Source organism: Magnolia sinica, chromosome 2, assembly GCF_029962835.1.
Source record: "Magnolia sinica isolate HGM2019 chromosome 2, MsV1, whole genome shotgun sequence".
NCBI lineage: Eukaryota > Viridiplantae > Streptophyta > Magnoliopsida > Magnoliales > Magnoliaceae > Magnolia > Magnolia sinica.
This window is the reverse complement of record NC_080574.1, coordinates 16978533-17002131: the sequence shown is the minus strand read 5'-3', so window position 1 is coordinate 17002131 and position 23599 is coordinate 16978533. Positions and strand designations below refer to the sequence as shown.

Here is a 23599-nt window from a genome sequence, read left to right as displayed (position 1 = left end):
ATCCATTTGAGTTTTGCCTGTTAAGCTTGACACCAGTCATATGATGAATGGCTACTGCATGGCAGAAATATATGTGATAAATGTCAGCAATAATCTCATCCGATTCCTTTGCAAGGCCCCAGTAGATGGTCACATGATTCTCGAAGCTAATGCCGAAGCGAACCACATTGGCAAACTGTCTCTAAACCATCTCTTCATGTTGGGCCTTGCATTGATTGTCTTGATGGATTCTTTTTCTTGCCCTCCCATTAACAAAAAGATTTCTTTGGTGCTGATTTGTATATTAGTGGCTATCATATATGATGGATTCTTTTCATACCATGGCCAATCCACATGATGGGCCACAGCCCCATAACCATATCTTTAAGAGGATCACTATGTCTGTGGTACTATCCTGGTTTTCCTGGATTGTTTGTGGCACCTGCGTATGAGTAGTTCTGTAGCTTCAAGATTCAAATACATATATTGTAATGACTGAAAAACTCTGCAGTGCATGTAGGTCGACTTGACTAGATACAACTCAGCATGCCTAAACCGAGTCACTTGCCCATACCAACTACCTTTTAGGCATAAAATGCAAAATGAGGACTGAGATTTGAACTCACGAAGGAAAGTTACCACCACACCAATAGCAAATGATGCATTTAGATTTAATTGATTTTTATATTTATCCATGTCAAATGATTTTACTTATTTACTAAACTCTAAGATATATATATATATATATATATAGAGTCATGCTCCCCTGCGCACCTACGCACGTGCGCACCTTTGCACACGTGTCATGGGTGTCTAATCTGAACGGTCCACGTGATGCGGAATCCCATGAAACCCCATGTAACAAATTTTCACCCTGATCTAAAATTCTGGTGGGCCATAGCAAAGAGAAATGCAAATCAAGGGAGAAAACTGTTTTCATTTTTCATGGCCCATAAAAGTTTTAGATCAAAGCAAAACTTGGTCCCGAGGGGTGTCACGAGGTGCTGCTTCACATGAACGGTTCAGATTTTGTATCCACATCACGTATGATGGGTTCTCAAAAAAGTTCGTATGTAGTACGTACGAACTGGTTCGCAGGTGAGCGTTTCCGTGTGTATATATATATATATATATATATATATATATATATATTAAAATATCAAGTCAAGTCAACTGAAAACTCACTCGAGTCAACCTGACTGGACATTTACTCGAGTCGTGTTTTTGGGTTTTTGAACTATGGCTTCAACAAACAGTGTCAACTATGTAAAAAAATAAACAAATGATTCACATTGGTTCTATATCTCACTGTACTAAGATACTGAAATTTGGTTCCACCAAGCAATACACTTTTATTACTAGCATATGAATACACATTGAAAGGTATTGAACAGCTACACTCTTACGCGATGCTTCATCATAAGCTTACGAACAAATGATGCCCTGTTTCTTTACAGATTAGATGACTCTAGATGTACAAATAATGTATCAGATGAATGAATATGAGAAATGGGGATCTCCGAATAATAACAGATGCTCGAAGTTACCTCAAGCTTCGGAATACTCAAATATGGCACCTGTGTGATTGAACCCACATGATACTTGCAGTGCTTTCCATTCTTTGCCCAAGTTCACCATCATGGGTTCGAAGTAGTCAATATCATTCCCGTGGCCCTGCATATAAATCACAATTTTCATTTACATGCTGGCAGCCAACAAGAAATCGAAATGATTTCTGCCTCAAAATAACTGTTCACAAAGATTTTAAAGAACTTTGCCAAAGAGAAACTTCTGCTTATAGGATCTAAAACAACAGGCATCAATCCATTAAATGTTAAACTGTCCACTTCCTTGGATGAAACTTAGTTCACTTGTTTTTTTTTTAAGATGAAAGGTGCGTGCGCGCGTGCGTGTGTGCAGTACAAGGTAAGGTTAGGATTCCTAATCCCTAACAAGCAAAATAACCTTTCTTACAATGGAACTCTGAGGCTGACAGCTATCCCAGAAACATCTTTCATTTCTTTCTAGCCAGATGCACTACAAAGCAGCCAACAGCACCAAATGACATTTATGCCTATCTTTGGATCTAGGATTCCCCACATGACAAAACAAGAAAAATCCCCCATAGAATTCAGCATAACCCAAGACACGTTGAAGGTAGAGAGGATGCCCAACGCACCTTTGGCATAGTGGCAATGAATAAATAATGTGATACTGATTCTTCATTCATCATAAACAAGAGAGACATAAGGCAAAACCATCCCAATGGTTAAGATCCTATTTTTGCCTTTGTGTGTGTGTGTTGGGGGGGGGGGGGGGGAGGGGGGGGCGGGTGGGGGCATAACCTGTGTGGGAACATCAAACTGCAGGACCCATCCCCCCAAGAAAAGAACGCACAGAAAATCTGCCTGACTCACCCTAAGCCAAAACGAATCATCTGTAGCTTTCGGATCTGGGTTAATTCCTTCCAACACGGAAAGTAGATTTGTCATCTCCTCAATCTCAACATTAGTCAAGTTGTGGCGCATAGGGGTAAGCCACACTCCTCCGGTGTCTAGGACGTTAAAGCAATCAGCAATTCAAATGGATTGGTTCAACATAATCTCATGAGGTGAGGGAAGTGAGATCTTAAGGAGATTCTCGTAACCAAATGCCATCCCAGAATTTCACATTAACCCCGCTGCACAAAGAGATTCTTATCTCTAGAAGAACTTTGCATGCCATACAAGCGATATGATTCCAGCAGAAAGAAGCCTTGTACAACGAGGATTCCTTGATCCATCTACCCAAACTCGAGACACCATACTTACCCATGATGACCTTTTCTCCACAAGCTCTCCTTCTCCACCCCAAACCTCCACACCCATTTACCCAACTCTGCTGGGCACTCCTTTGCCAGAGAAAATCTTTGCGCGGCTTGTCGATCCTCAAGAGGACTGATTTTGGACAACATAAAGGGACATAAAATATAGCAGTAGGTTCGAGGGGACAGATTTAATAAGGGTAATTCTTCCACCCAAGGAGAGCAATCTACCTTCTAGGGGAGAGAGTTTCTTCTCAATAACGACATCCCATAGATGTTTAGCGGGCTTTCCAGTACACAATGAGAGGCCTGAGTACGAAGCAGGTAAAGACCATCCCAACAGCCCAACACTTCCGCGAGAGAGGAGACCTCCCCCTCCTTCAGATTAACCCCCTAAGGCTTGCTCTTTGAGAGGTTAACTTTGAGGCTAGAGAATCTTGTGCAGGTTGCATTGCATTAAGAAGGGAGAGTTCAAATGGATTAATGCGGCCTCCGGAGCATTCGATGATATTAAGGACGATTGAGGCTCTTGTCATGCACCTTCCTGACTTTTTTTAAAATCTTCGAGGTTGCGTGTGACGCATCTGGTGTAGGTATAGGTGGAGTACTTAGCCAGAAAGGGCACCCTATCGACTATTTTAGTGAAAAGTTGAATGAGGTGAAGCAACGATATTTTACATATGACGAAGAATTCTACGTGATAGTTCAATCCTCGCAACATTATTTACTACTGCAAGAGTTCGTCTTGTTTTCTAATCAAGAGGCTTTGTGATACCTCAACTCTCAAAAGAAATTGAACCCAAGGAATGCCAAGTGGGTTGAGTTTCACCAAGAGTATAGTTTTGTTTTGAAACACAAAGCCGCAGTTGAGAACAAACCTTGCCAATGCCCTTAGTCGTAGAGTGGCATTATTCCAGTCCATGAGCGTAGTCGTGGAGTAATAGCGGGTTTGTCCTGATTAAAGAGTTATTATTTAAAGGGGACAGACTATGCATTCCCCATACTTCCTTGTGAAACTTCCTTGTTTGGAAGCTTCATGCCGAATAAGTAGCCAAACATTTTGGAAGAGACAAGAGTATTGCCCTTGTCAAAGATGAATTTTATTGGCCAGGTCTTAAGCGAGACATCGCCAAAATTATTGGGCAATGTAGGACTTGTCATCTGGCAAAGCAAAAAAGGCAAAATATAGGATTATATACGCCTTTGCGAGTCCCTTATGCTCTGTGGCAAGACATAAGTATGGATTTCGTGCTTGGGCTTCCCAAGACGATCGGAAAGCATAATTCCATATTTGTAGTGATTGACCGTTTTTCTAAAATGGCTCATTTCCTCCCATGTTGTAAAATAGCCCATTTCCTCCCATTGCCAAAATATTCTTTCAAGAGGTGGTTCGTTTGCATGGCTTGCCAAAAACCATTGTGTCTGACACAGATGTGAGATTCGTGAGTTATTTTTGTGATACACTTTGGCACATGATGGATACGAGACTTCGGTTCTCATCAGCATTCCACCCTCAGATTGACAGTCAAACAGAATTGGTTAATCGAAGCCTAGGAAATCTGTTGCGGTGTCTTGTGGGTGACCATATTAAGACTTGGGATTTAGTCTTACCAGTTGCAAAGTTTGCATACAGTAGTCTAGTCAATAGGACAATAGGAATGAGTCATTTTGAAGTAGTGCATGGTTACAAGCCTAGGAAACCTATAAATCTCATTCCTATGTCAGTCTCCCATAGACCATCCAAGTCTGTGCGCAAATTGTTACATGAAAACAGTTAGACAAGGTTAGCTATCTTTAGTTACAAAGGATAGAAGCAAACCAATTGTCCTCCAGAAGAATGACCGTCTATGGAAAATGTTCCATGTGAACCTCCCCAGCCCCATGTGAAAAGATTGCCACCTGGAACCAACAGTCAGATGAAGGTTATTGCCATTTCCAACCATTTTATAGAAATGATCTGCATAAAAATATTCCAATTACAGAAGGCCGACCATGGATAAAGTATCAAAGCATTCATTGAGCTACAAAATGCAATGAATTGACTAACACTCTAGACTTGCCAATGCCACCCAAAGTCCATGCTGAAGTAAAGCACATTCCCGAGAGACCAAATTGTCCTCAGCCAATTTGGTTAGGAGTACTTGTAAAATAACCCACAATTGCTCAAGTTATGTAGGGTAATATATTTAGTTGTAAAATATACCACTGCTTGCCAAGGCCAATCCCTCATTTTTTCTGAATGTGGCACACACTCATTAATGTAAATATTTAATAGTGCCTTATCAGCTTACCTCATCACATTGACAACCAAAGGCCTGAAAGGCCATATTAGTATTTGTTAGTCATGATGCCAATAAGAGAATTGAACTCCCACAAAGAAATGGAGAAGAGATAAATGGAGAAAATGAGCTCATATTTTATGCCAAAACACTGATTGCATGTTTCATTGACAAAACAACATTCATTATATAGGAACATAGTAGACTCATATTTGCTATTTGACTCATAACCCAAAAGATCCAATATGAATTTGATTGAAGGTGCATGGATAAATTATAGTCTAGTTGGATAACCAAGCACCAAAAAAAAAATACTAATCATGGTAGAGAGCATAGAAATTTTCAGAAATAGTACATGTGAACGCCACAATTTTCTATTTAGATTTTATGTTGCAGTATAACTTGCTCACCAGAAATTGCAGCTGTATGTTTCCAACCACAAGATACCTGCAGCATGCATATTTCTCACAAAGTGAGAAGTAAATAATAACAGTGCCGATTAACAGTTACAGTCAAAGCTATTTTTATATCGAGGCACCTAATATCTATTATCTACAAGGTTTTTTGAACTGAGAAATGCAAAACAAACCTCAGATACAGGAAATTTCAGTAATGAACCTTCAACTTTTAGGGGTGTATGGACTGCATCTGTGCCACTGAAAATGAAGAAAATCTAAATTAGCTTGAAATACTAAGGGGCCGTTTGGATAGAAGTAAATGGAGGTAAATGGAGGGAATTGGGAGTAAATGAAGGTAAATGGTATTTTAAATGTGTTTGGATAGAAGCAAATGCATGCAAATGAAATGAAATGGAAGTAAATGGGCTTGTAAATGAAATCCTCCCTACAAGAGAGGATTTGGAAGTAAATGGGGTGAAATGCCTTAATGAACTCCCTTGGATAGTCATGCAACTAAACAAAGGTGGGCGTACGCACATGTCCACCATACACATGACATGCTAGTGATGCTCTAAAATCATTCAAATACTAGCTACATCACTAAAATCACACCAACAAAATGATCCAAACCGTCTAAAGGTTGGCCATCTAAATGGATGGTTAAAAAGCATTGGTAAGTTGCTTGTTTGCAATCCTTATGTTTGTGGCCCACCCGAGGCTCAAGATTTTTTTATTTTTGGCTAAATTATATATTTAAATGGGCTTATTACAATCAATCTATTAAATATCACATATGTACACTAATTTGAGATATTAAAGTTGATTTCAGATATCACATATGTTACTGTGAATATACTGAAAAATTCAATGTATTCCAAATCCTCCCATTTACTCCTATTCAAACAAAATATTTGGATTTTAGATGCATTTCATTTACTCCCTCCAAACACATGCTGAGTAAGCCATTTACTCCCAATTCATTTACTTCCAATTCCATTTCCCATTTACCTCCATTTACAGGCTCCCAAACGAGCCCTAAGTTGGAATTCTTACCACCCCTATTAAGTAGTGGTTCTTGATAGTCTTATTGGAGCAGCAGATACCCAAGGCCAAGGCAACCATTCTCATTTGAACCCCATGTGTACAGCTCTCCCTCACCTGTATGAACAACTTGATTTGATGAATGGTTACATTGTCCATGTACAGAGGCCAAAACAAAAACTAGAACTGAAGTGACAACCTCTTCTAGAGAATATATGAAAGGAACAGTAATCTGAGGCTCACAAGCTCATCAGTAAATAGGAGGTTAATGAATCCACCAGATGAGAGAAATAGAAGAAAAGACTCAATTCCCAGGATGTGTAAGTGTCATAGAGTTCATTAGGGAAGAGTAATTAGGTGAAAATTTGCTCAAAAAAAAAAAAAAGTTCTTCGGTGATATTGTCCTTTAATATGCTTAAATTGGGGCAACCAGGACCAGAATAATGAGTGCAATAGAAGGTAAGTTAGTGTTATAAAATGTGGTAAAGCTACCAAGTCCGTCCTTTTTTATGAATAAGTAGAAATATTTTATCATAGGGAAATAGGAAAACACAATTACAAGAACAATCAAACGTAACAAGAACCGCCGACTGCAACTTTAGCAAGGAAACTGAGGAATTAACTGGATCCTCTAGACACGGAGTGCAAAAGATGTTTAATCTAGGTACCACATCCCTTGTCATTGAAAACAAAGGCCAATCTAAAAAATTCTGCTGATTCATTTTTCGTCCAACTCTCAACCTTCAAAACACTAGAAAAAGAGTTGGATTCTTCTTGAAGACATTGCTGGAGTTCTTTCCACCCTAGGGGACAGAGGAAGAAGCTGGAGATGTTTCTATGGACATCTCTAATGATCCCGCCACCAAAACTGAAGACTCCAGGCCTCATCTAGGAGGGAATCCAACCATGGATGCTCTAATATTATGCTCACCTCCAATAACTACCTCGTTCCCATTGCCCAAGTGTCAACACAACTCCTTACAAACAAAGCGCCAATTTAGGGAGCTCTTCATTTTCCCAAAAAGAGCTTCATAAGACATCTCCTTGCAAATGGAACATGTGCCCATCTCTCTCTTTCCAAAGACCTCAGATCATGGCAAAGGGAATCATTCACCAAAGAAATCTTCCCTTAGCACTGAATGGACCGCTGCTCCAGCCCCATCTGCCACAAGTGACACTTCTGATGGAAGGAGATGATTCCTTGAACACAGGCAAGAGACCTAGAGGGAATTCTCTTTCTCAGCATTTGTCATCTAGATTTCAGAAGTGTTTTACATCTCTATAGGATGAGCCTCCACCAGTCGCCCTATCGAGAAATTCATGGTGATGAAAACTTTCTAAGCCTTGCCCACTTCTGGACAAGCCTTGTAATCTTTAGTATTCTAACAGACTCAATCTCATTTGATAAACAAAAGGTTAGTTCTTAATTATGTATAAAAGAAAGTACCAGTTATAACGCATGTGTGATAACCACCGCAAGAAACTCCTTGCGACAAGGGAATTTCGCTGATAATGGATGGTGATGTTGCATTGTTTGCTTCTCCAAAGCCCTAAAAATTTTCATAAATGCATTAGTCAGCTGAACCACAAAAGCTTTGAAGTGATTAAACTGAACTACAATGTGAATTATGCTTGTTAAACCATAAGCTTTTTTGTTTCACTTACCAGCCTACCCATTGTTCTTTCACCAAATGTAAAAACAGATCCTTGTTCTGCAAGCATAATAGAATTCGAGAAATGAAAATTATAAACATCTGCCCAACTAATCAAATGTAAAAACAGATCCTTGTTCTGCAAGCATAATAGAATTCGAGAAATGAAAATTATAAACATCTGCCCAACTAATCTTACTCAAAAATTGGCATGAGCAATAGGAAAGGGTTTTGAAATTACCGCTGATGCATGCTGAATGCAACAACCCCACAGCAATCTTTGTAACCTGCATTTACATTTAAATTGGATCCAAAGTGGACCAATCATTGTAAGCCAGTTCTGGAATGATGCTGTTTAATGGTCATATCATCAAGCCACAGGCGAACAAAAACTATAAAATATATATCAAAAGCACCTTGACCCCTTCAAGATTCTTGATAAGCCTCGGTGTATATTCACTGATAGACAATAGTTTAAAGTTATTCAATGTAACAGGAAGATTTGCTTTTCTTGAGATAATTTTTTTTTTTTTTTAAGAAAGAAAGAAAGAAAGAAAAGAAAAGAAACAAACTAAATATTTCTCATCAACATTGAAAAACAGTATCTACCAAGGGCACAAGTGAAATAGGATTACGAGAACTAAACACCATATGTTAATGATTCTCACATAGCATCCATTTCCAATTTCTCATTCTGGCTATGTACAGATAATCTTGAAGAGAATGAGGAATGTCACTTGGAGTGATAAGTTTCTCTTCTTAGCCTTTTGTATAGAAGCCCGTGAAATTTCCAATGAAAAAATATTTACACCCAAGTAAGATTTTGGGAAATGGAAAGTTGTTCGAAACCGAGAACCAGTGGGTCGAGACGCCTTCTCTATTAAATAATCAGACAGATATTGCTGAAAAGATTGAGCGTAAGAACATAACAGAAAATATGCATTTACAGCTTCATCCCCTTCTCAGTCCCTCTTTCCCTCACCCCAACTTTAATTAATTTACCATTAGAAGATAAATTAATGTAAATAGATGAACTAACTGAACACTTATGGACACCTTCATCACCAGACTTTTGTCTCAGAAAACAGTAATCTTCTTGAGAAATGAATATGCCTTGTCTAGATCTAGCAACTTCAATCTCAAAGACTTCTTAAATATGATTTGACATTTAACTCTCATCAATGTTTTTTCTTGTGAAAGCTATGTCATTGACATGCACCATCTCCATGGTACTAGCACCCTTGCTCCTTTTAATAGACAGTGAAAGGTCAAATGTACTCTGATGGATCTAGCATTGCTAAAAGTTTCAAACCATGCTCTGGGACATTGTTTCAGGCCCCGTTTGTTAAATCTGAAGTCTAAAGCCTGAATCTGAAATCTGAAGCCTGAATATGAAATCTGAAGGCTGAATCTGAAATCTGAAGTCAAAAAACTTGTTTGGTAATTATGGCGGAAGTCTGAAAATTAAGTACCGAATTTGAGACAACATGTTTGTTAACAAACATCTGAAATGTCTGAAATACGTTAATTTGACGCATTTGCCCCTATCTCCTGTTTGGAAATGTTTTACGTTATACTATTAGTATTAAATGAAAATAAAATTATTCTATTTAATTCAAATAAACTATAGTAATTAAGAGAAAATTAAAATATCATTATTCATTAAAAAAACAGATAAATTCCTTATGAGGAGTATCCAAAACTCATTTTAGGACATTCGACCAAAATGAGGAGTATCCAAAACTCAAGTAGGCCATACAAGATGAAACAGTGAGAAAGGAATGCCTACCGTTAAAAACTTCCTAGACGAGATGAAGTGAAAACATCATGAACTTAAACCGACACAAAACTTTTGTGGCCATATAAATGTTTCAACAGTGATCACAAAATCTCCATTATTTCCTATTGTGTGGCCCATTTAAGTTTTGTATACATCTTATTTTTGGTTGCATGTCCTAAAATAAGCTCGAAAAATGGATGGATGGACTGATTTTCTCACAAACATCGCAGTAGGCCCCACACAGAATCTTTCGCAGGAAGTTCCTGCGGAAGTCTTTCACAGGAGGAGGCGGATTAGATACTGACAGGTTGAGTAGGAGACTCGTTACTGAAGTGACGTCACCAAGTTCTGTGGGACCCACCATGATGTACATGTTGTATCCACACCATCCATCCATTTGGAGATATCATTTCAAGGCATGAGACAAAGAATGAGTCAGATCCAAATCTGGAGTGGACCCCACCACATAAAACAGTGGGAAGAGTGACGCCCACCGTTGAAACCTTCCTAAAGTCTACTATGATGTTTATCTGAGATCTAATGTGTTCATAATAAGTTAAGACAGATATAAAAGAAGGTAAAAAACAAATTTCAGCTTGATCAAAAACTTTTGTGGCCCTTAGAAATTTTTAACGGTGGACGGCACTCTTTCCATTGTTTTCTGTTGTGGGGTCCACTCGCGCTTTGGATCTTACTCGTTATTTGGCTCATACCCTAAATTTATATCACCAAACGGATGGACGGTGTGGATACAACACATACATCAAGGAGGGCCCCACATAACTTGGTGACGTCACTTCAGTAGCCATTCTCGCTAATCAACCTGTCAGTAGCTAATCCGCGTCCTTCGCGGGAAATCCAGGAAACAGATTGGCTACTCCCCCTGACACTAGCCAATGGCTGGTGGTCCGTGCTCTGTGGGGCCCACCATGATGTATGTGTTTCATCCATTCCGTCCATCTATTTTTACAGATCATTTTACTGTATGAGACCAAAAATGAGGTATATCCCAATCTCAATTGGACCATATTATAGGAAACGGCGTTGAATGAGCGTCGACCATTAAAAAGATTTTGGGGGCCATAAAAGTTTTCGATCAAGCTGATTTTTGTTTTTTCCCTTCATCTGGGCCTGTATGACCTAATCAACAGATCGGATGTCAAATCAACAGTACAGTGGGCCTTAGGAGGATTTTAATGGTGGATATCTAATCACTATTGTTTTCATGTGGTGTGGTCCACCTAAGATTTATATACCTCTCATTTTTGGGTTCAAGCCCTAAAATGATATTTAAAAATGGATGAACAGAATGGATGAAACACATACATCATGGTGGGGCCCACAGAGCACCGACCACCAGCCCCGGGCTGGTGTCAGGGGGAGTAGCCAATCCATTTCCGGAAATCCGCGTCCGATCTGGACGGAAGCGGATTGGCTGGTGTATTGACGTCAGCAAGTTTCGTAGGTCACATAATGAAGTATGTGTTATATCGAAAGATTCCAAACCGTCCATCATTTTTCGAGCTCGTCTTAAGGCTTGAGCAGAAAAATAGGGCAGATCTAAAGATCAAGTGTACCACACTGCAACAAGCAGTGGGGGATTGAACGTCTACCATTGAAATCCTTTTAGGGGTCACGGAAGGTTCGGATCAATATGAAATTTGTTTTTCCTCTTCATCCAAATATTTTTGACCTTATGAACAGATTGGATGGAAAATAAACATTATGGTGGGCCCTACAAATTTTTTAACGGTGAAAATCATTATCCCCGCTGCTATTTTTGGTGTGGTCCATTTGAGCTTTGGATATGATCCATTTTTTGGCTAATGCTCTAAAATAATCTCGAAAAATGGATGAACGGTGTGGATATAATAAATACATCATTGTGGGCCCATGTAACTTTGATCTCCTTTGAACGGTTCGCACAACTCGAAGTTCGAGGAGCGTAGGCGCTCGTCTTCCCACGACACATATCTACTCCCCCTATCACCTACGGCCGGTGCTCTATGGGCCCCATCATGATGTATGTGTTTCATCCATTTTTACTGATCATTTTAGGGCTTCACACAAAAAATGAGAGGGATATAAATTCAGGTGGACCACACCACAGGAAAACAATAGTGATTGGATATTCACCATTAAAATTCTCCTAAGGCCCACTGTACTGTTTATTTGACATCCAATCTGTTGATTAGGTCATACAGGCCAGATGAAGGGAAAAAATAAAGATCATCTTGATCCAAAACTTTTATGGCCCCAGAAGGTTTTTAATGGTCGACTTGAGTTTTATTTAATTTCCATTGGTTTTTATGGTGTGGCCCACTTGAGTTTTACATGTACCTCATTTTTGGGCTCATGCTCTAGAATGATCTAAAAAAGTTGATGGACGGTATGGATCAAACACATAAATCATGGTGGGGCATAAAGAAGTTTCATATGTTAAAAGTTGATTTTGTATTGCGCAAACAATTTAAAGAGAAAAAATTGCCGTAGTAACTTAAAAAGGGGTAATTTTGGAAGCAAAAATTTTTGTTTAATGAAAAATTCATGGAGCGCATTCCGCATTCACCATTAAGCCAGACTCCTATCACGGAAAGAATTCAGTGAAAAACCACTTAGCGCTTTCCTTCTTCCGTGTTAACAACGCATCAACAAACACCACTAAACACGGAACATTTTCCCAATTCCGCGTTAAGTGCAAAAATTCAGTGTTAACAAACAGGCCCTTAGTTTATAAATAACCTTCAACCCACAAACTTGCCCTCTCCCCCTAAAGACAAACACTAAGAGGAAGGGCCATATAAACTTCCACCTAAAGATCAGCATGGAAAAATGCATTCTTCACATCAAGTTGAGAACAAGACACTTCCAATTAGCAGCAACAAACAAAGGAACTCACACATAATTCAGTTTTGCCACTAGAGCAAATGTCTCTTGATAACTGACTCCATACTATTGGGTAAACCCTTTTTCTTTTTTACTTTTTTTGGAAAAGAAAGATGACAAAGTATACCAACCAAACAAGAAAACAGAAAGCAACAACCAAAAAACAAGTGACCTTCTTGTCTCCCTGGAAAATAAAAAATACACCATGAAAGAAAACCAGCAAGGAAAAAAAAAAAAAAAAAGCAACAAAAGAAAAAGATATATTCCCCTAAGGCAAAGTCAGGTACCGGACCACCAAAATCCCCACTCTAGCCTCTCACAAGGCCCAAAAATAACTAGTGCCTGAATTCCAGCGTCACAAGAGACCAATTAATGATCATCGACAAAATTTTCCTTTTTAGAGCTACACCAAAACCGACTTTGTGGCGGAAATCCTATCATTCCTTTTCTTCCAAATCCCCAAAAGATCCCAACAAAAATACAAGGACCCATATGAAATTCTTGCAACCTTTGAAAGGCCCATGGAACCATTCTAGCACATCGCCAACAGATCCATAGCAAACCCAATGCATACCATATCTTGGTAAGAAAAAATAGCCCAAATTCTTTAGCCATGCCAAAATGAATAAGTGATTGATTGTTTCCTCTTCTGGCATGCAAATAATGCATCTTTTTTGCAGAAAAATGCTCCCCATTTTAAGCTTACCTAGCATCAGAATTTTATTTGCCAAAGCAGTCCAAGAAAATGCTTCAACTCTTAGAGGCATCAGAGACTTTCAAACTATTGCACATGGAAGGATTGCATTTGTCTTGTCCAAAAGTGGAGAGAGCATCGATATCTCTGAGAAGAAACCATTCTGCGACCATTTCTAGGTCATCCTATCTTCCAAAGAGGGATCAAATTGGAAATTGCACATCCAACAATCTTCTAAGCAAAAATCACAAACAAGTTTGATTTACTCATCATCCAGATTCCTCTGTAATCTAATGTTCCGCACCATCATGCTTCCCAAAAGCTTGTAACATCCCGAACTTCTTCCTCCTTGTTCACTAAAAAACGTAATGACAACTGCAACAACACCACCAACGGGGTATCCTCAAGCCAAGCATCCATCCAGAACCAAATTTTATCACTTTGCTTGCCAGATATCAAAAACACCATTACTCAATTCCTAATCTGTTCTACTTGTGATGTCCCTCCCTCAAATCAGCTTTAGCATGAGGGTCCATTTTGCTAGTATCCCTTTGAATCACTGAACCATTCTCTAGCACCCATGCTCAGAAACCCACCACCATTTCTACAAAGTAAATTTGTAAATAATGGCATAGATATTCTTGAGCATTATTAGTCCTAAAAAAAAAAATCACATCAAATTGTATTTGACTCATTTTCCGAATTATTTTTAAAATGGATGCAACTTCATTTCTCTGAGAATAATCATCAATGAAAGACATGAAATATCTATAACCAAATAAGAAGTAACAAGGCAGGAACCTAGAAATCAGAGTGAATAATGTATAACTATAAACAACTAGAACCCTTGTTAACTAGATGAATAAGATGTTCTAACATGTTTTGACAGCTAGCATATTTCACATTGGAATTTCATATTACTAATAAATTTATTTGGAAAAAGTAATTGAAAGAGACTTTAACGACAAATGACCTAGATGAGTATACCACAAGTATACGTGTTACTAATTCAAATTACATGACTCAGACAGAAACAGATGGCCCATTTCATGTCTCTAGTAAATGTACCATTGCCTGTGCATCAAGTGTTACACAGCCAGAATATCAACTCCTCAGCCCCAAGCATCATAACTCTAGCAATACATGAGTTCATTTTTCTTCTACCACAATTCAGGATCAAGCATCTGTTGCATCCACTGGAGCCCACATGTGGAGTTTTCCAATCATCTGAACCATTCATGTTGTGGAATCTGATCTACTCAGACCACCAAATGAAACTTTACTCAATGGATGATCGTTACCATCACTCTGTAGATGAATTGGGTAGTATTAGAAGAAAATTTTCCAATGGCTCATTAAAATCTAAAAATGAAAGACGAGGAGGATCATTATTAAAAGCATGATTATGGGTAAGTTTCTTAATTATGGTAGTTGAGAATATGGACTGTTCAAACCTGTCAAACAACCACTTACTCTAAAACCTCGTGCCTTTAGAGCAAGTAGTTATTTAACATGATATCAAAGCAGAAAGTCATGTGTTCAAATCCTGGGAGAAGCAAATATACCTCCTGACGTAGGACAGCCCTAATTATGATGCATGCTCATGGAAATAATTAAACAGCGGAAATAAAAGGAATAAATGATCTAAAATTCTAACAATAATCATCATAACTGAGAAAATCATAAAGGAAACATGCAATGGAGCGGGCCATCACTACAACCATGGAGTATGGAATTCAATTACTACTTAGGTTGGATCCGGCGAGGGATGAGACCTCCCGATCTTGCATGGTCACACCCAATCGATCAATGAAGATCACTAGTCCGAAGAACCAAGAAGTTTCTCGGATTAGGGATTTGAGAATTTGGGGATTTAGGGTTTAGATCGGTTCTCAAGATTTTGATCGAAGAGGACTTAGCCAAAACAAAAAAATAGAAGAAAGAAAGTTATTACCTTGAGGAAGTTGGAGGGGCACAAGAAGAAATTAGAAGAAGAAGATCAAGGGGAGAGAAGAAGCACCATTAGAGAGAAGAGAGGAAGGAGGCAACCAAAGGGTTTGCTTTTCATTCATCAATAGTTGAAATTCGTGTTTAGGGCTTTACCCCACTTAAATAAGCAAATAAAGACATAAAATTACTAAAATACCCCTAGAATAAGCAAATAAAGATATAAGATTACTAAAAGACCCCTAACTAAGTCAAAAATTGCACAAATAACATAAGTATGGGAAATTTTGTGCGCTCGGTCTTCTTTCTCCAATCTTCCTTCACATGTGTCTTCCCTAAGTGGGGTCTTCTATATGTCCAATCACATGTGAAAGGTCTTCAGCTCCTCAATATTCGCCTATCCACAAGGACGGCACTTGTGGTTGGCGCTTTCTTCGTTGGTACACCTTGAATGCACCTGTGTCCGCATCAATTCCCCTCGGGTGAGAAAAACTCGACTCCGACGAGTTGAAACTTTTGTAGCGCTCGAGTAGATCTGGATCAATACCTTGCAATGCGTCGCCCGACAGCCACGTAGATTCAGACGATGGTTTGTTTTTCCACCTGACAAGATACCTTTGGAAACCCCCATCTCTCGTGGATACTATCTCGTCATCCAAGATTTCCTCAATTGCTTCTTTATAGGTAATGGGTGGAGGAGGTGGTGGAAGGGGTTGGGTAGCAAACTCAGAAAAAGGCCATGAAAGGGACGATGTATCAATAATGGGAGTATGGGCACGGACTAGATCTTCCACATTAAAAGTTGGATTAATGCTCATTTCAGGTGGAAGGTCAACCCGATACGCGTTGGACCCAACCTTTTGTAATATCTTGAATGGTCCAGCACTACGCGCTTGTAATTTCTTTGCAGATCCTCGAGAGAATCGCTCTGGCCTTATTCGCACCATTACATAGTCTCCTTCTTGAAATTCTTGCACTTTACGATGAGAATCAGCTGAAACTTTATAATCATTATTGCTCTTATTTAACCGCTGTCTAATATGTGTATGCAAATCATGAATATGGCGTGCGAATGCATCGGCTGACTCAGAAGACCTTTGGGTAACAGACATAAGTAAGAGATCTATGAGCATTCTAGGTTTATAACCACTTACAATTTCAAAAGGACTCAACCCTGTAGATCTATTAACTGACCCATTATAAGCAAGTTCAGCAGTTGGTAAAATTAGGTCCCAAGTCTTAACATGTTCACCCACTAGACAACGTAGAAGATTTCCAAGGCTACGGTTTACCACTTCAGTTTGACCATTTGTTTGTGGGTGGTAAGCAGTAGAAAATTGCAAACGAGTTCCCATAATGTGCCACAGTGTCTTCCAAAAATAGCTAGTAAATCGAACATCACGATCAGACACTATGGTTTTAGGTAACCCATGGAGACGCACCACACCATCAAAAAAGAGACGAGCAACATGAGACGCATCTGAAATCTTCGAACATGGGAGGAAATGCGCCATTTTAGAAAAACGGTCCACAACGACAAAAACGGAATCGTGCTTTTTTATAGTCTTGGGAAGCCCGAGCACGAAGTCCATACTAATGTCCTGCCACGGAGCATGTGGCACTGGCAATGGCGTGTACAGCCCGGTATTTTGCTTTCTTTGCTTTGCCAGCTGACATGTTCGACACTGCCCTAAAACTTTGGCTACGTCTCGCTTGAGGCTTGGCCAATAGAAACGATCTTCCACGAGGGCAATGGTCTTATCACGACCAAAATGGCCAGCTATCCCTCCTGAATGAAGCTCCCAGATGAGGAATTCACGAAGGGACATACGGGGAATACAAAGTCTCTCCCTTGAAAAGAAAGCCATCTTTAAGAACATATTCACCCATAATATGCCTGGTCACTAGAGAATGACGCGTAAGTACCCCCAAAATCAGGACATATGGGGTATTCATCTTTCAGTTGCTCAAATCCGACTACCTCTACACTCAAGGAGTTGAGCAACGCCACTCTCCTACTAAGGGCATCCGCTGGTTTGTTTTCAACCCCGGCCTTGTGTTTCAAAACAAACGAATATTCCTGAAGAAACGCTACCCACTTGGCATGCCTTGGGTTGAGTTTCTTCTGAGAATGCAAATATCTCAAAGCCTCATGGTCAGAAAACAAAACGAATTCTTGCGGTAGGAGGTAGTGTCGCCAATGTCTCAGGGATTGCACTACCGCATAAAATTCTTTATCGTAAGTGGAGTATTTTTGTTTTGCCTCATTCAGTTTCTCACTGAAATAGGCCACTGGGTGTCCTTCTTGACTCAACACTCTACCTATACCGACACCAGACGCATCACACGCTACTACAAAGACTGTAGAAAAGTCAGGTAGACGCATGACAGGAGCTTCCACCATCTTGCCCTTAATTTCTTTACAAGCCTTGACGGCGGCTTTAGACCACACGAACTCTCCCTTTTTCATGCACTCGGTAATGGGAGCCATGATCGTGCTAAAACTCCTAATGAACCGACGATAAAAAGTTGCTAGGCCGTGAAAACTTCGCACCTCATGAATGTTCCTTGGTTCTGGCTACTCAACTATGGCCCTGACTTTTTCAGGGTCTGCGCGCATCCCTTCAGATGACACTATAAATCCTAAGAACATAACTTGGTTAGACATGAATGCACATTTCTTAAGATTAGCGTACAACTTTTCCTTCCTAAGGACACTACAGACCTTCTTTAAATGTTCAAGGTGTGATTCCTTAGTGGTACTATAAATAAGAATATCGTCAAAGTACACCACTAGGAATTTTTCCATGAACGGCCTCAAAGCTTGGGTCATCACCCGCATGAAAGTACTAGGTGCGTTAGTCAAGCCGAAGGGCATGACCAACCACTCATACAACCCATCTTTCGTCTTAAACGCCGTCTTCCACTCATCTCCTGGGCGTATACGAATTTGGTGATATCCACTCTTGAGGTCTATCTTAGAGAATATAGTGGACCGGCCATCATGTCAAGCATATCATCAAGTCTAGGTATAGGGAACCTATACTTGACTAATTTTGTTTATGGCACGGCTATCCACACACATGACGTGCCGTCTTTCTTTGGCCTCAACAACAGGCACGGCACACGGGCTCATACTCTCTTGGATGCCCTTTTGCAGGCTCCTTGCTTTTCAAGATTGCATGATCTGCAAGGTTCATCCTGTAGTGAGGAAGGTTCGGTAGAGTAGACCCGGGACAAGATCAATGGCATCGTATGTCCCTCATAGGTGGCAACTCATTCGGTAAGTCTTCGGGAAATACATCACCGTATTCCTTCAGGACCGAGGTCACCACAGGGCAACTCTGATGGAACCTCGGGTGTAATTTCTCTAGCCACAAGGGCATACACCATAGAATCCTCCTTAGCCTCTTTTTCAAACTATTTTGCTCTGATAATATGTAAAGACTTAGGTTTGGATTTCTCAATTTCTCTAGGCTCACTAGCATTCTCATCCTTCTTCTTCCCTAGTGTATTCTCAGGTGGCATGGGATAAGTTTGATCTTTTTACCATTATACATAAAAGTACACGCATTCGAACGGCCAAAGATCGTGACATCATTATCGAATAGCCACGGTCTACCTAGGATAACATGTCCCACATCCATAGGTAAAACATCACACCCAGGACTCTTTGTATGACCCAAACTCGATGGGGACTAGACATTGCTGGGTGACAGGTAGGGATGTCTTGTCAACCCAAGAAACTTTATATGGGTCTGGATGAGGTGTGGATTTCAGTTTTAAGCGATCTAAGGTGCTAGTGGAAATCACATTCTGACAACTTCCACTGTCCACTATCACCTTACAATTCTTTTCACCACACTTGGCAATAGTGTAGAAGATAGTGCTTCGACGCCAGTCAACACTACTTTTAGACTGAGCTAACACACGCCTGACTACTGCAAGCGTTGCTTCTCCATCCACTTCTTCTTCATCGGTAAGTCCTCCTTCAGGGTGATACTCTTCAACTTCATAATCACCCTGGTCATCTCCACCCTCGTGGGACTCGCCTATAACTAAGGCTCTCCCACGGTTCTTCGTAGGACACTGATTAGACATGTGGCCAAGGTTGCCACACTCATAGCACCTCACTTGGCTCATGTTACTAGGACCGGCACCAAGAACCCCTTTGCCCTTGTCCTCCCTAGGCTTAGGCGGAATGGTCGCCTGTGCCCTAGGTTGATTACCAATATTAGGTCTAGTTCCTTGGGAACTAGATCTAGTATTGGAGTCTCGGGACTCAAAACGACGAAAGACAGGAGCCTTCAGATACTGCTCTAACTCCTGCACGACTTGATATGCTTCATCTAAGTCCGTTAAGGGCCGAGTAATAAGCTCGCGCTGAAGATCCGCACAAAGGCCCGTCTTAAAACGCGAGAGCGTTACTAGAGGGTCTTCTCGGATATCACATCGCATCACATACTCTTCAAATTTAGCGATGTAGTCAGCGGTAGGCATTGACCCTTGGCGTAAGGATTGCCATTGGTCAAGGAGCTTGACGGTATGAGAGAGGAAGGTACTTCTCCTTCAACTTCTCTTTCATCTCATACCAATGTGTGATAGGGGCTCTACCAACTCTCTCTACCCTACGCTCGGTGTTGGTCCAGAAGAGCTTGGCTTGACCCACAAGCTTCATCTTAGCAAACCGCATTTGACGGTTTTCTGACATGTCATACCACTCAAAGTAGTGGTCCATGTCAGCAACCCAGTCAAGGAATGCCTTGGGATCCAAGCGTCCATCAAAACTTGGAGCCTCAACTCTCACACTCTTCATCGCACGCTCATCTGGATCATAACGGTCTTGATGACCACATGTGGCTCGTGCCTCTCGCACCACACCACGACCGTTACCACGATCTCTATCCTCACTACCACCATGTGTGGCAGCACGTTCTTCCATGATTCCTTCCACTTGGGAGTGCGCATCTTCCCCTACAGCGGGGTTTTCCTTTTGGGACGCCTCTAGTTGCTCCACCTTAGTCATGGTGGTGGTAATTTGGTTCTCAAGGCGGGCAAACTCACGCCTTTGACCCGCTTCTAGGGCGGTTATCTTTTGTATCAATTGAGCAAGTTGCTCAGATAACTGCTCGTTATTCATGGTAGGTTGAAGTCCGAAACCTCTACCTCTTCTCGTGGGCATACAATGAAGACTTGAACCAAACTCTACCTAACTAGACTACTAGGTGTTATGACTTTCAAGATGAATGCGATGAATGCAAAACTACTATGAACTGACACAATTAAGTTGAAACAGGAAACAACTCAAATCTGAAAATTTTCCAGATTAGGAACTTTCTAAAATTGAAAAGTTTCTAAAATTGAAAACTTTCTAAACCTAGAACTTTCCTAAGTTAAACCTAAAAATCAAAACCTAATTTGATAACTCGATCTAGACAAAAACCATGCAAGCCTAGGCTTTGATACCAAATTTGACGTAGGACAGCCCTAATTATGATGCATGCTCATGGAAATAATTAAACAGCGGAAATAAAAGGAATAAATGATCTAAAATTCTAACAATAATCATCATAACTGAGAAAATCATAAAGGAAACATGCAATGGAGCGGGCCATCACTACAACCATGGAGTATGGAATTCAATTACTACTTAGGTTGGATCCGGCGAGGGATGAGACCTCCCGATCTTGCATGGTCACACCCAATCGATCAATGAAGATCACTAGTCCGAAGAACCAAGAAGTTTCTCGGATTAGGGATTTGAGAATTTGGGGATTTAGGGTTTAGATCGGTTCTCAAGATTTTGATCGAAGAGGACTTAGCCAAAACAAAAAATAGAAGAAAGAAAGTTATTACCTTGAGGAAGTTGGAGGGGCACAAGAAGAAATTAGAAGAAGAAGATCAAGGGGAGAGAAGAAGCACCATTAGAGAGAAGAGAGGAAGGAGGCAACCAAAGGGTTTGCTTTTCATTCATCAATAGTTGAAATTCGTGTTTAGGGCTTTACCCCACTTAAATAAGCAAATAAAGACATAAAATTACTAAAATACCCCTAGAATAAGCAAATAAAGATATAAGATTACTAAAAGACCCCTAACTAAGTCAAAAATTGCACAAATAACATAAGTATGGGAAATTTTGTGCGCTCGGTCTTCTTTCTCCAATCTTCCTTCACATGTGTCTTCCCTAAGTGGGGTCTTCTATATGTCCAATCACATGTGAAAGGTCTTCAGCTCCTCAATATTCGCCTATCCACAAGGACGGCACTTGTGGTTGGCGCTTTCTTCGTTGGTACACCTTGAATGCACCTGTGTCTGCATCACCTCCGTAATATATTCTCCCATGGGAGGCCATTATTTATGGTGTGAGTATCCCTCCACCCTTGCCCAGTATGTTCCCGTGCGGAGTTCCACCCCGCACGTGCAAGGGAGTGTTAAAGTCCCTCGATATACATTGATACACCATCCTCTAATGGCTCGAGCTTTTAAAGCAAGTGGTTGTTTAACAAAACCAATGGGCCACCTTAGCATGTAGGCCCAGTGGGTGGTGACTCACACTGGATCCTAAGTAGACAAAGCAAACCTGTATCTGCAAATTTACACAACTACACACATTAAGCAATCAGGTTTGGTAGAATAAATCCTAATTTATTATAGTAGGGGGTCTTTAGTCGTTGGATTTGGATGCTTTGCAATGATCCAGATTGTTTTATGTGATAAGGCTACCCTTGGTCGGGGTACGCCCAAAAAACTCTCAGATTTAATATTCCAATCCTTTGATCGTATAGAGGTTACTGGCCATCTATTTCAAAGCTAATAAGCCAATTTTGAAAGGGTTGAAATTATACAAACTAGGAGCTTTTATTTAATGTATCATCGTACAAAGTGAGACCCATCACATAAACGGTTTGGATCATCTTCCAATGACCACATTCAAAGGCTAAAGTTCCAAGTCCCTATGCATCGTATCGTTTCGTTTCTAGATGTATTCTAACAAACCTATTACACAATAGGAATTCCCTGGTAATTTGGATATTATAGGTGCCAACCATATAGCAGCTACCGTACAAGGTGGGTTTTCACCACTGGTTTGCATCTTAGATGATGATTTCGACCATTCATATTCTGGATTCCATGGTAGACGGGCCAGCATAAGAAAATTTGTTGAACCAATGATTGTGTATGAAGATGAATTTTGAAGAGTAAATCTTTTAATGGCTCATAGTCAGATCCAAGAGTCAAAGGTCAAGAACATCAATGAAGCATGATTGTAAGATCATAGCTTCTACAAGGAAATAATGAGAACATGGACAGCTCAGATCACCCATCTAAGATGCAACCTGTGGGGAAACCCAATCAGTATGGTATTGTACTATGGGGCACCATATCCTATATAAAAAAACCCACCACACCGAAAAGGAAATGAAAGGGAAACGGATGTTGATTTTCCAAAACCCCTCTCTTGATCTCTCTCAAGTTGCACCTACACCAAGTAGAAGAGGAGGAAGAATTAATAAAGAGTTTTTTTTATTATTATTATTCATCAATCCAACCCAACCCAAGATGGGTTAGGGTTGAAGCCCTAGTAAATTAGGTTTGGATCGGGTTTTAGCAAGGTATTTGGTAATGGTAATAGTGGTTGTAACGGCCACCACCGTTACCTTTATGATACGGGCCATAACGCCCATTATGGTCTTTACAAGGCCGCAACGGCAATTACGAGTGATTTTTTCCATAACAGCCGTTACAACCCCGTAAAGTGTAACAGTTGCCACCATAACTTTTATGTAGCGGTCATTACGGCCCCTTAACGACCTTTACAGCACACCATGGGTTTTAGGTCTCAGGTTGGATCATGTCACATTTTGACCCAATTGGATTTTCGGATGGGCTCAGGTTGACCGCCAACCTGACCCAACTTGCCCAAGTTGCACCCCTAGCCATCCGTCATTCTCAAGAGAGAAATATAATTTCTAAGAGTGTAAATAGTTGCATTCTATAGAATATCATATACAATCCAATAACCCTCACTGAAGCCTTAAAAATAATCTACGGTGAACTTTAGACACTTAAATCTACATACCTAAGAATCTGGAGGGCCCTGAGAGCCTGCTGGTCACACTGGTGGGCCACACAGGGCCTG

General features: G+C 40.3%; 1 protein-coding gene across 6 annotated transcripts in view; it reads right to left on the bottom strand.

Moving 5' to 3' along the window:
* Positions 1 to 1223: 1223 nt before the first annotated feature.
* LOC131236456 (ultraviolet-B receptor UVR8) overlaps positions 1224 to 23599 on the bottom strand; it is a 39399-nt gene continuing 17023 nt past the window's right edge. For 2 of the 6 annotated variants that reach the window (XM_058233631.1, XM_058233635.1), the window contains 9 exons: positions 8569 to 8611; positions 8394 to 8439; positions 8166 to 8212; positions 7948 to 8050; positions 6563 to 6617; positions 5651 to 5717; positions 5472 to 5508; positions 4602 to 4681; positions 1224 to 1653 (listed from right to left, as the gene is read on the bottom strand). In XM_058233631.1, the coding sequence (XP_058089614.1) occupies positions 1528 to 1653; positions 4602 to 4681; positions 5472 to 5508; positions 5651 to 5717; positions 6563 to 6617; positions 7948 to 8050; positions 8166 to 8212; positions 8394 to 8439; positions 8569 to 8611 (604 nt within the window). In that variant the 3' untranslated portion in view covers positions 1224 to 1527. Of the gene's footprint in view, positions 1654 to 4601; positions 4682 to 5465; positions 5509 to 5650; positions 5718 to 6512; positions 6618 to 7947; positions 8051 to 8165; positions 8213 to 8393; positions 8440 to 8568; positions 8612 to 23599 lie in introns of those variants that run through there. The other 4 variants (XM_058233632.1, XR_009166750.1, XM_058233633.1 and 1 more) reach the window with 4 other exon arrangements.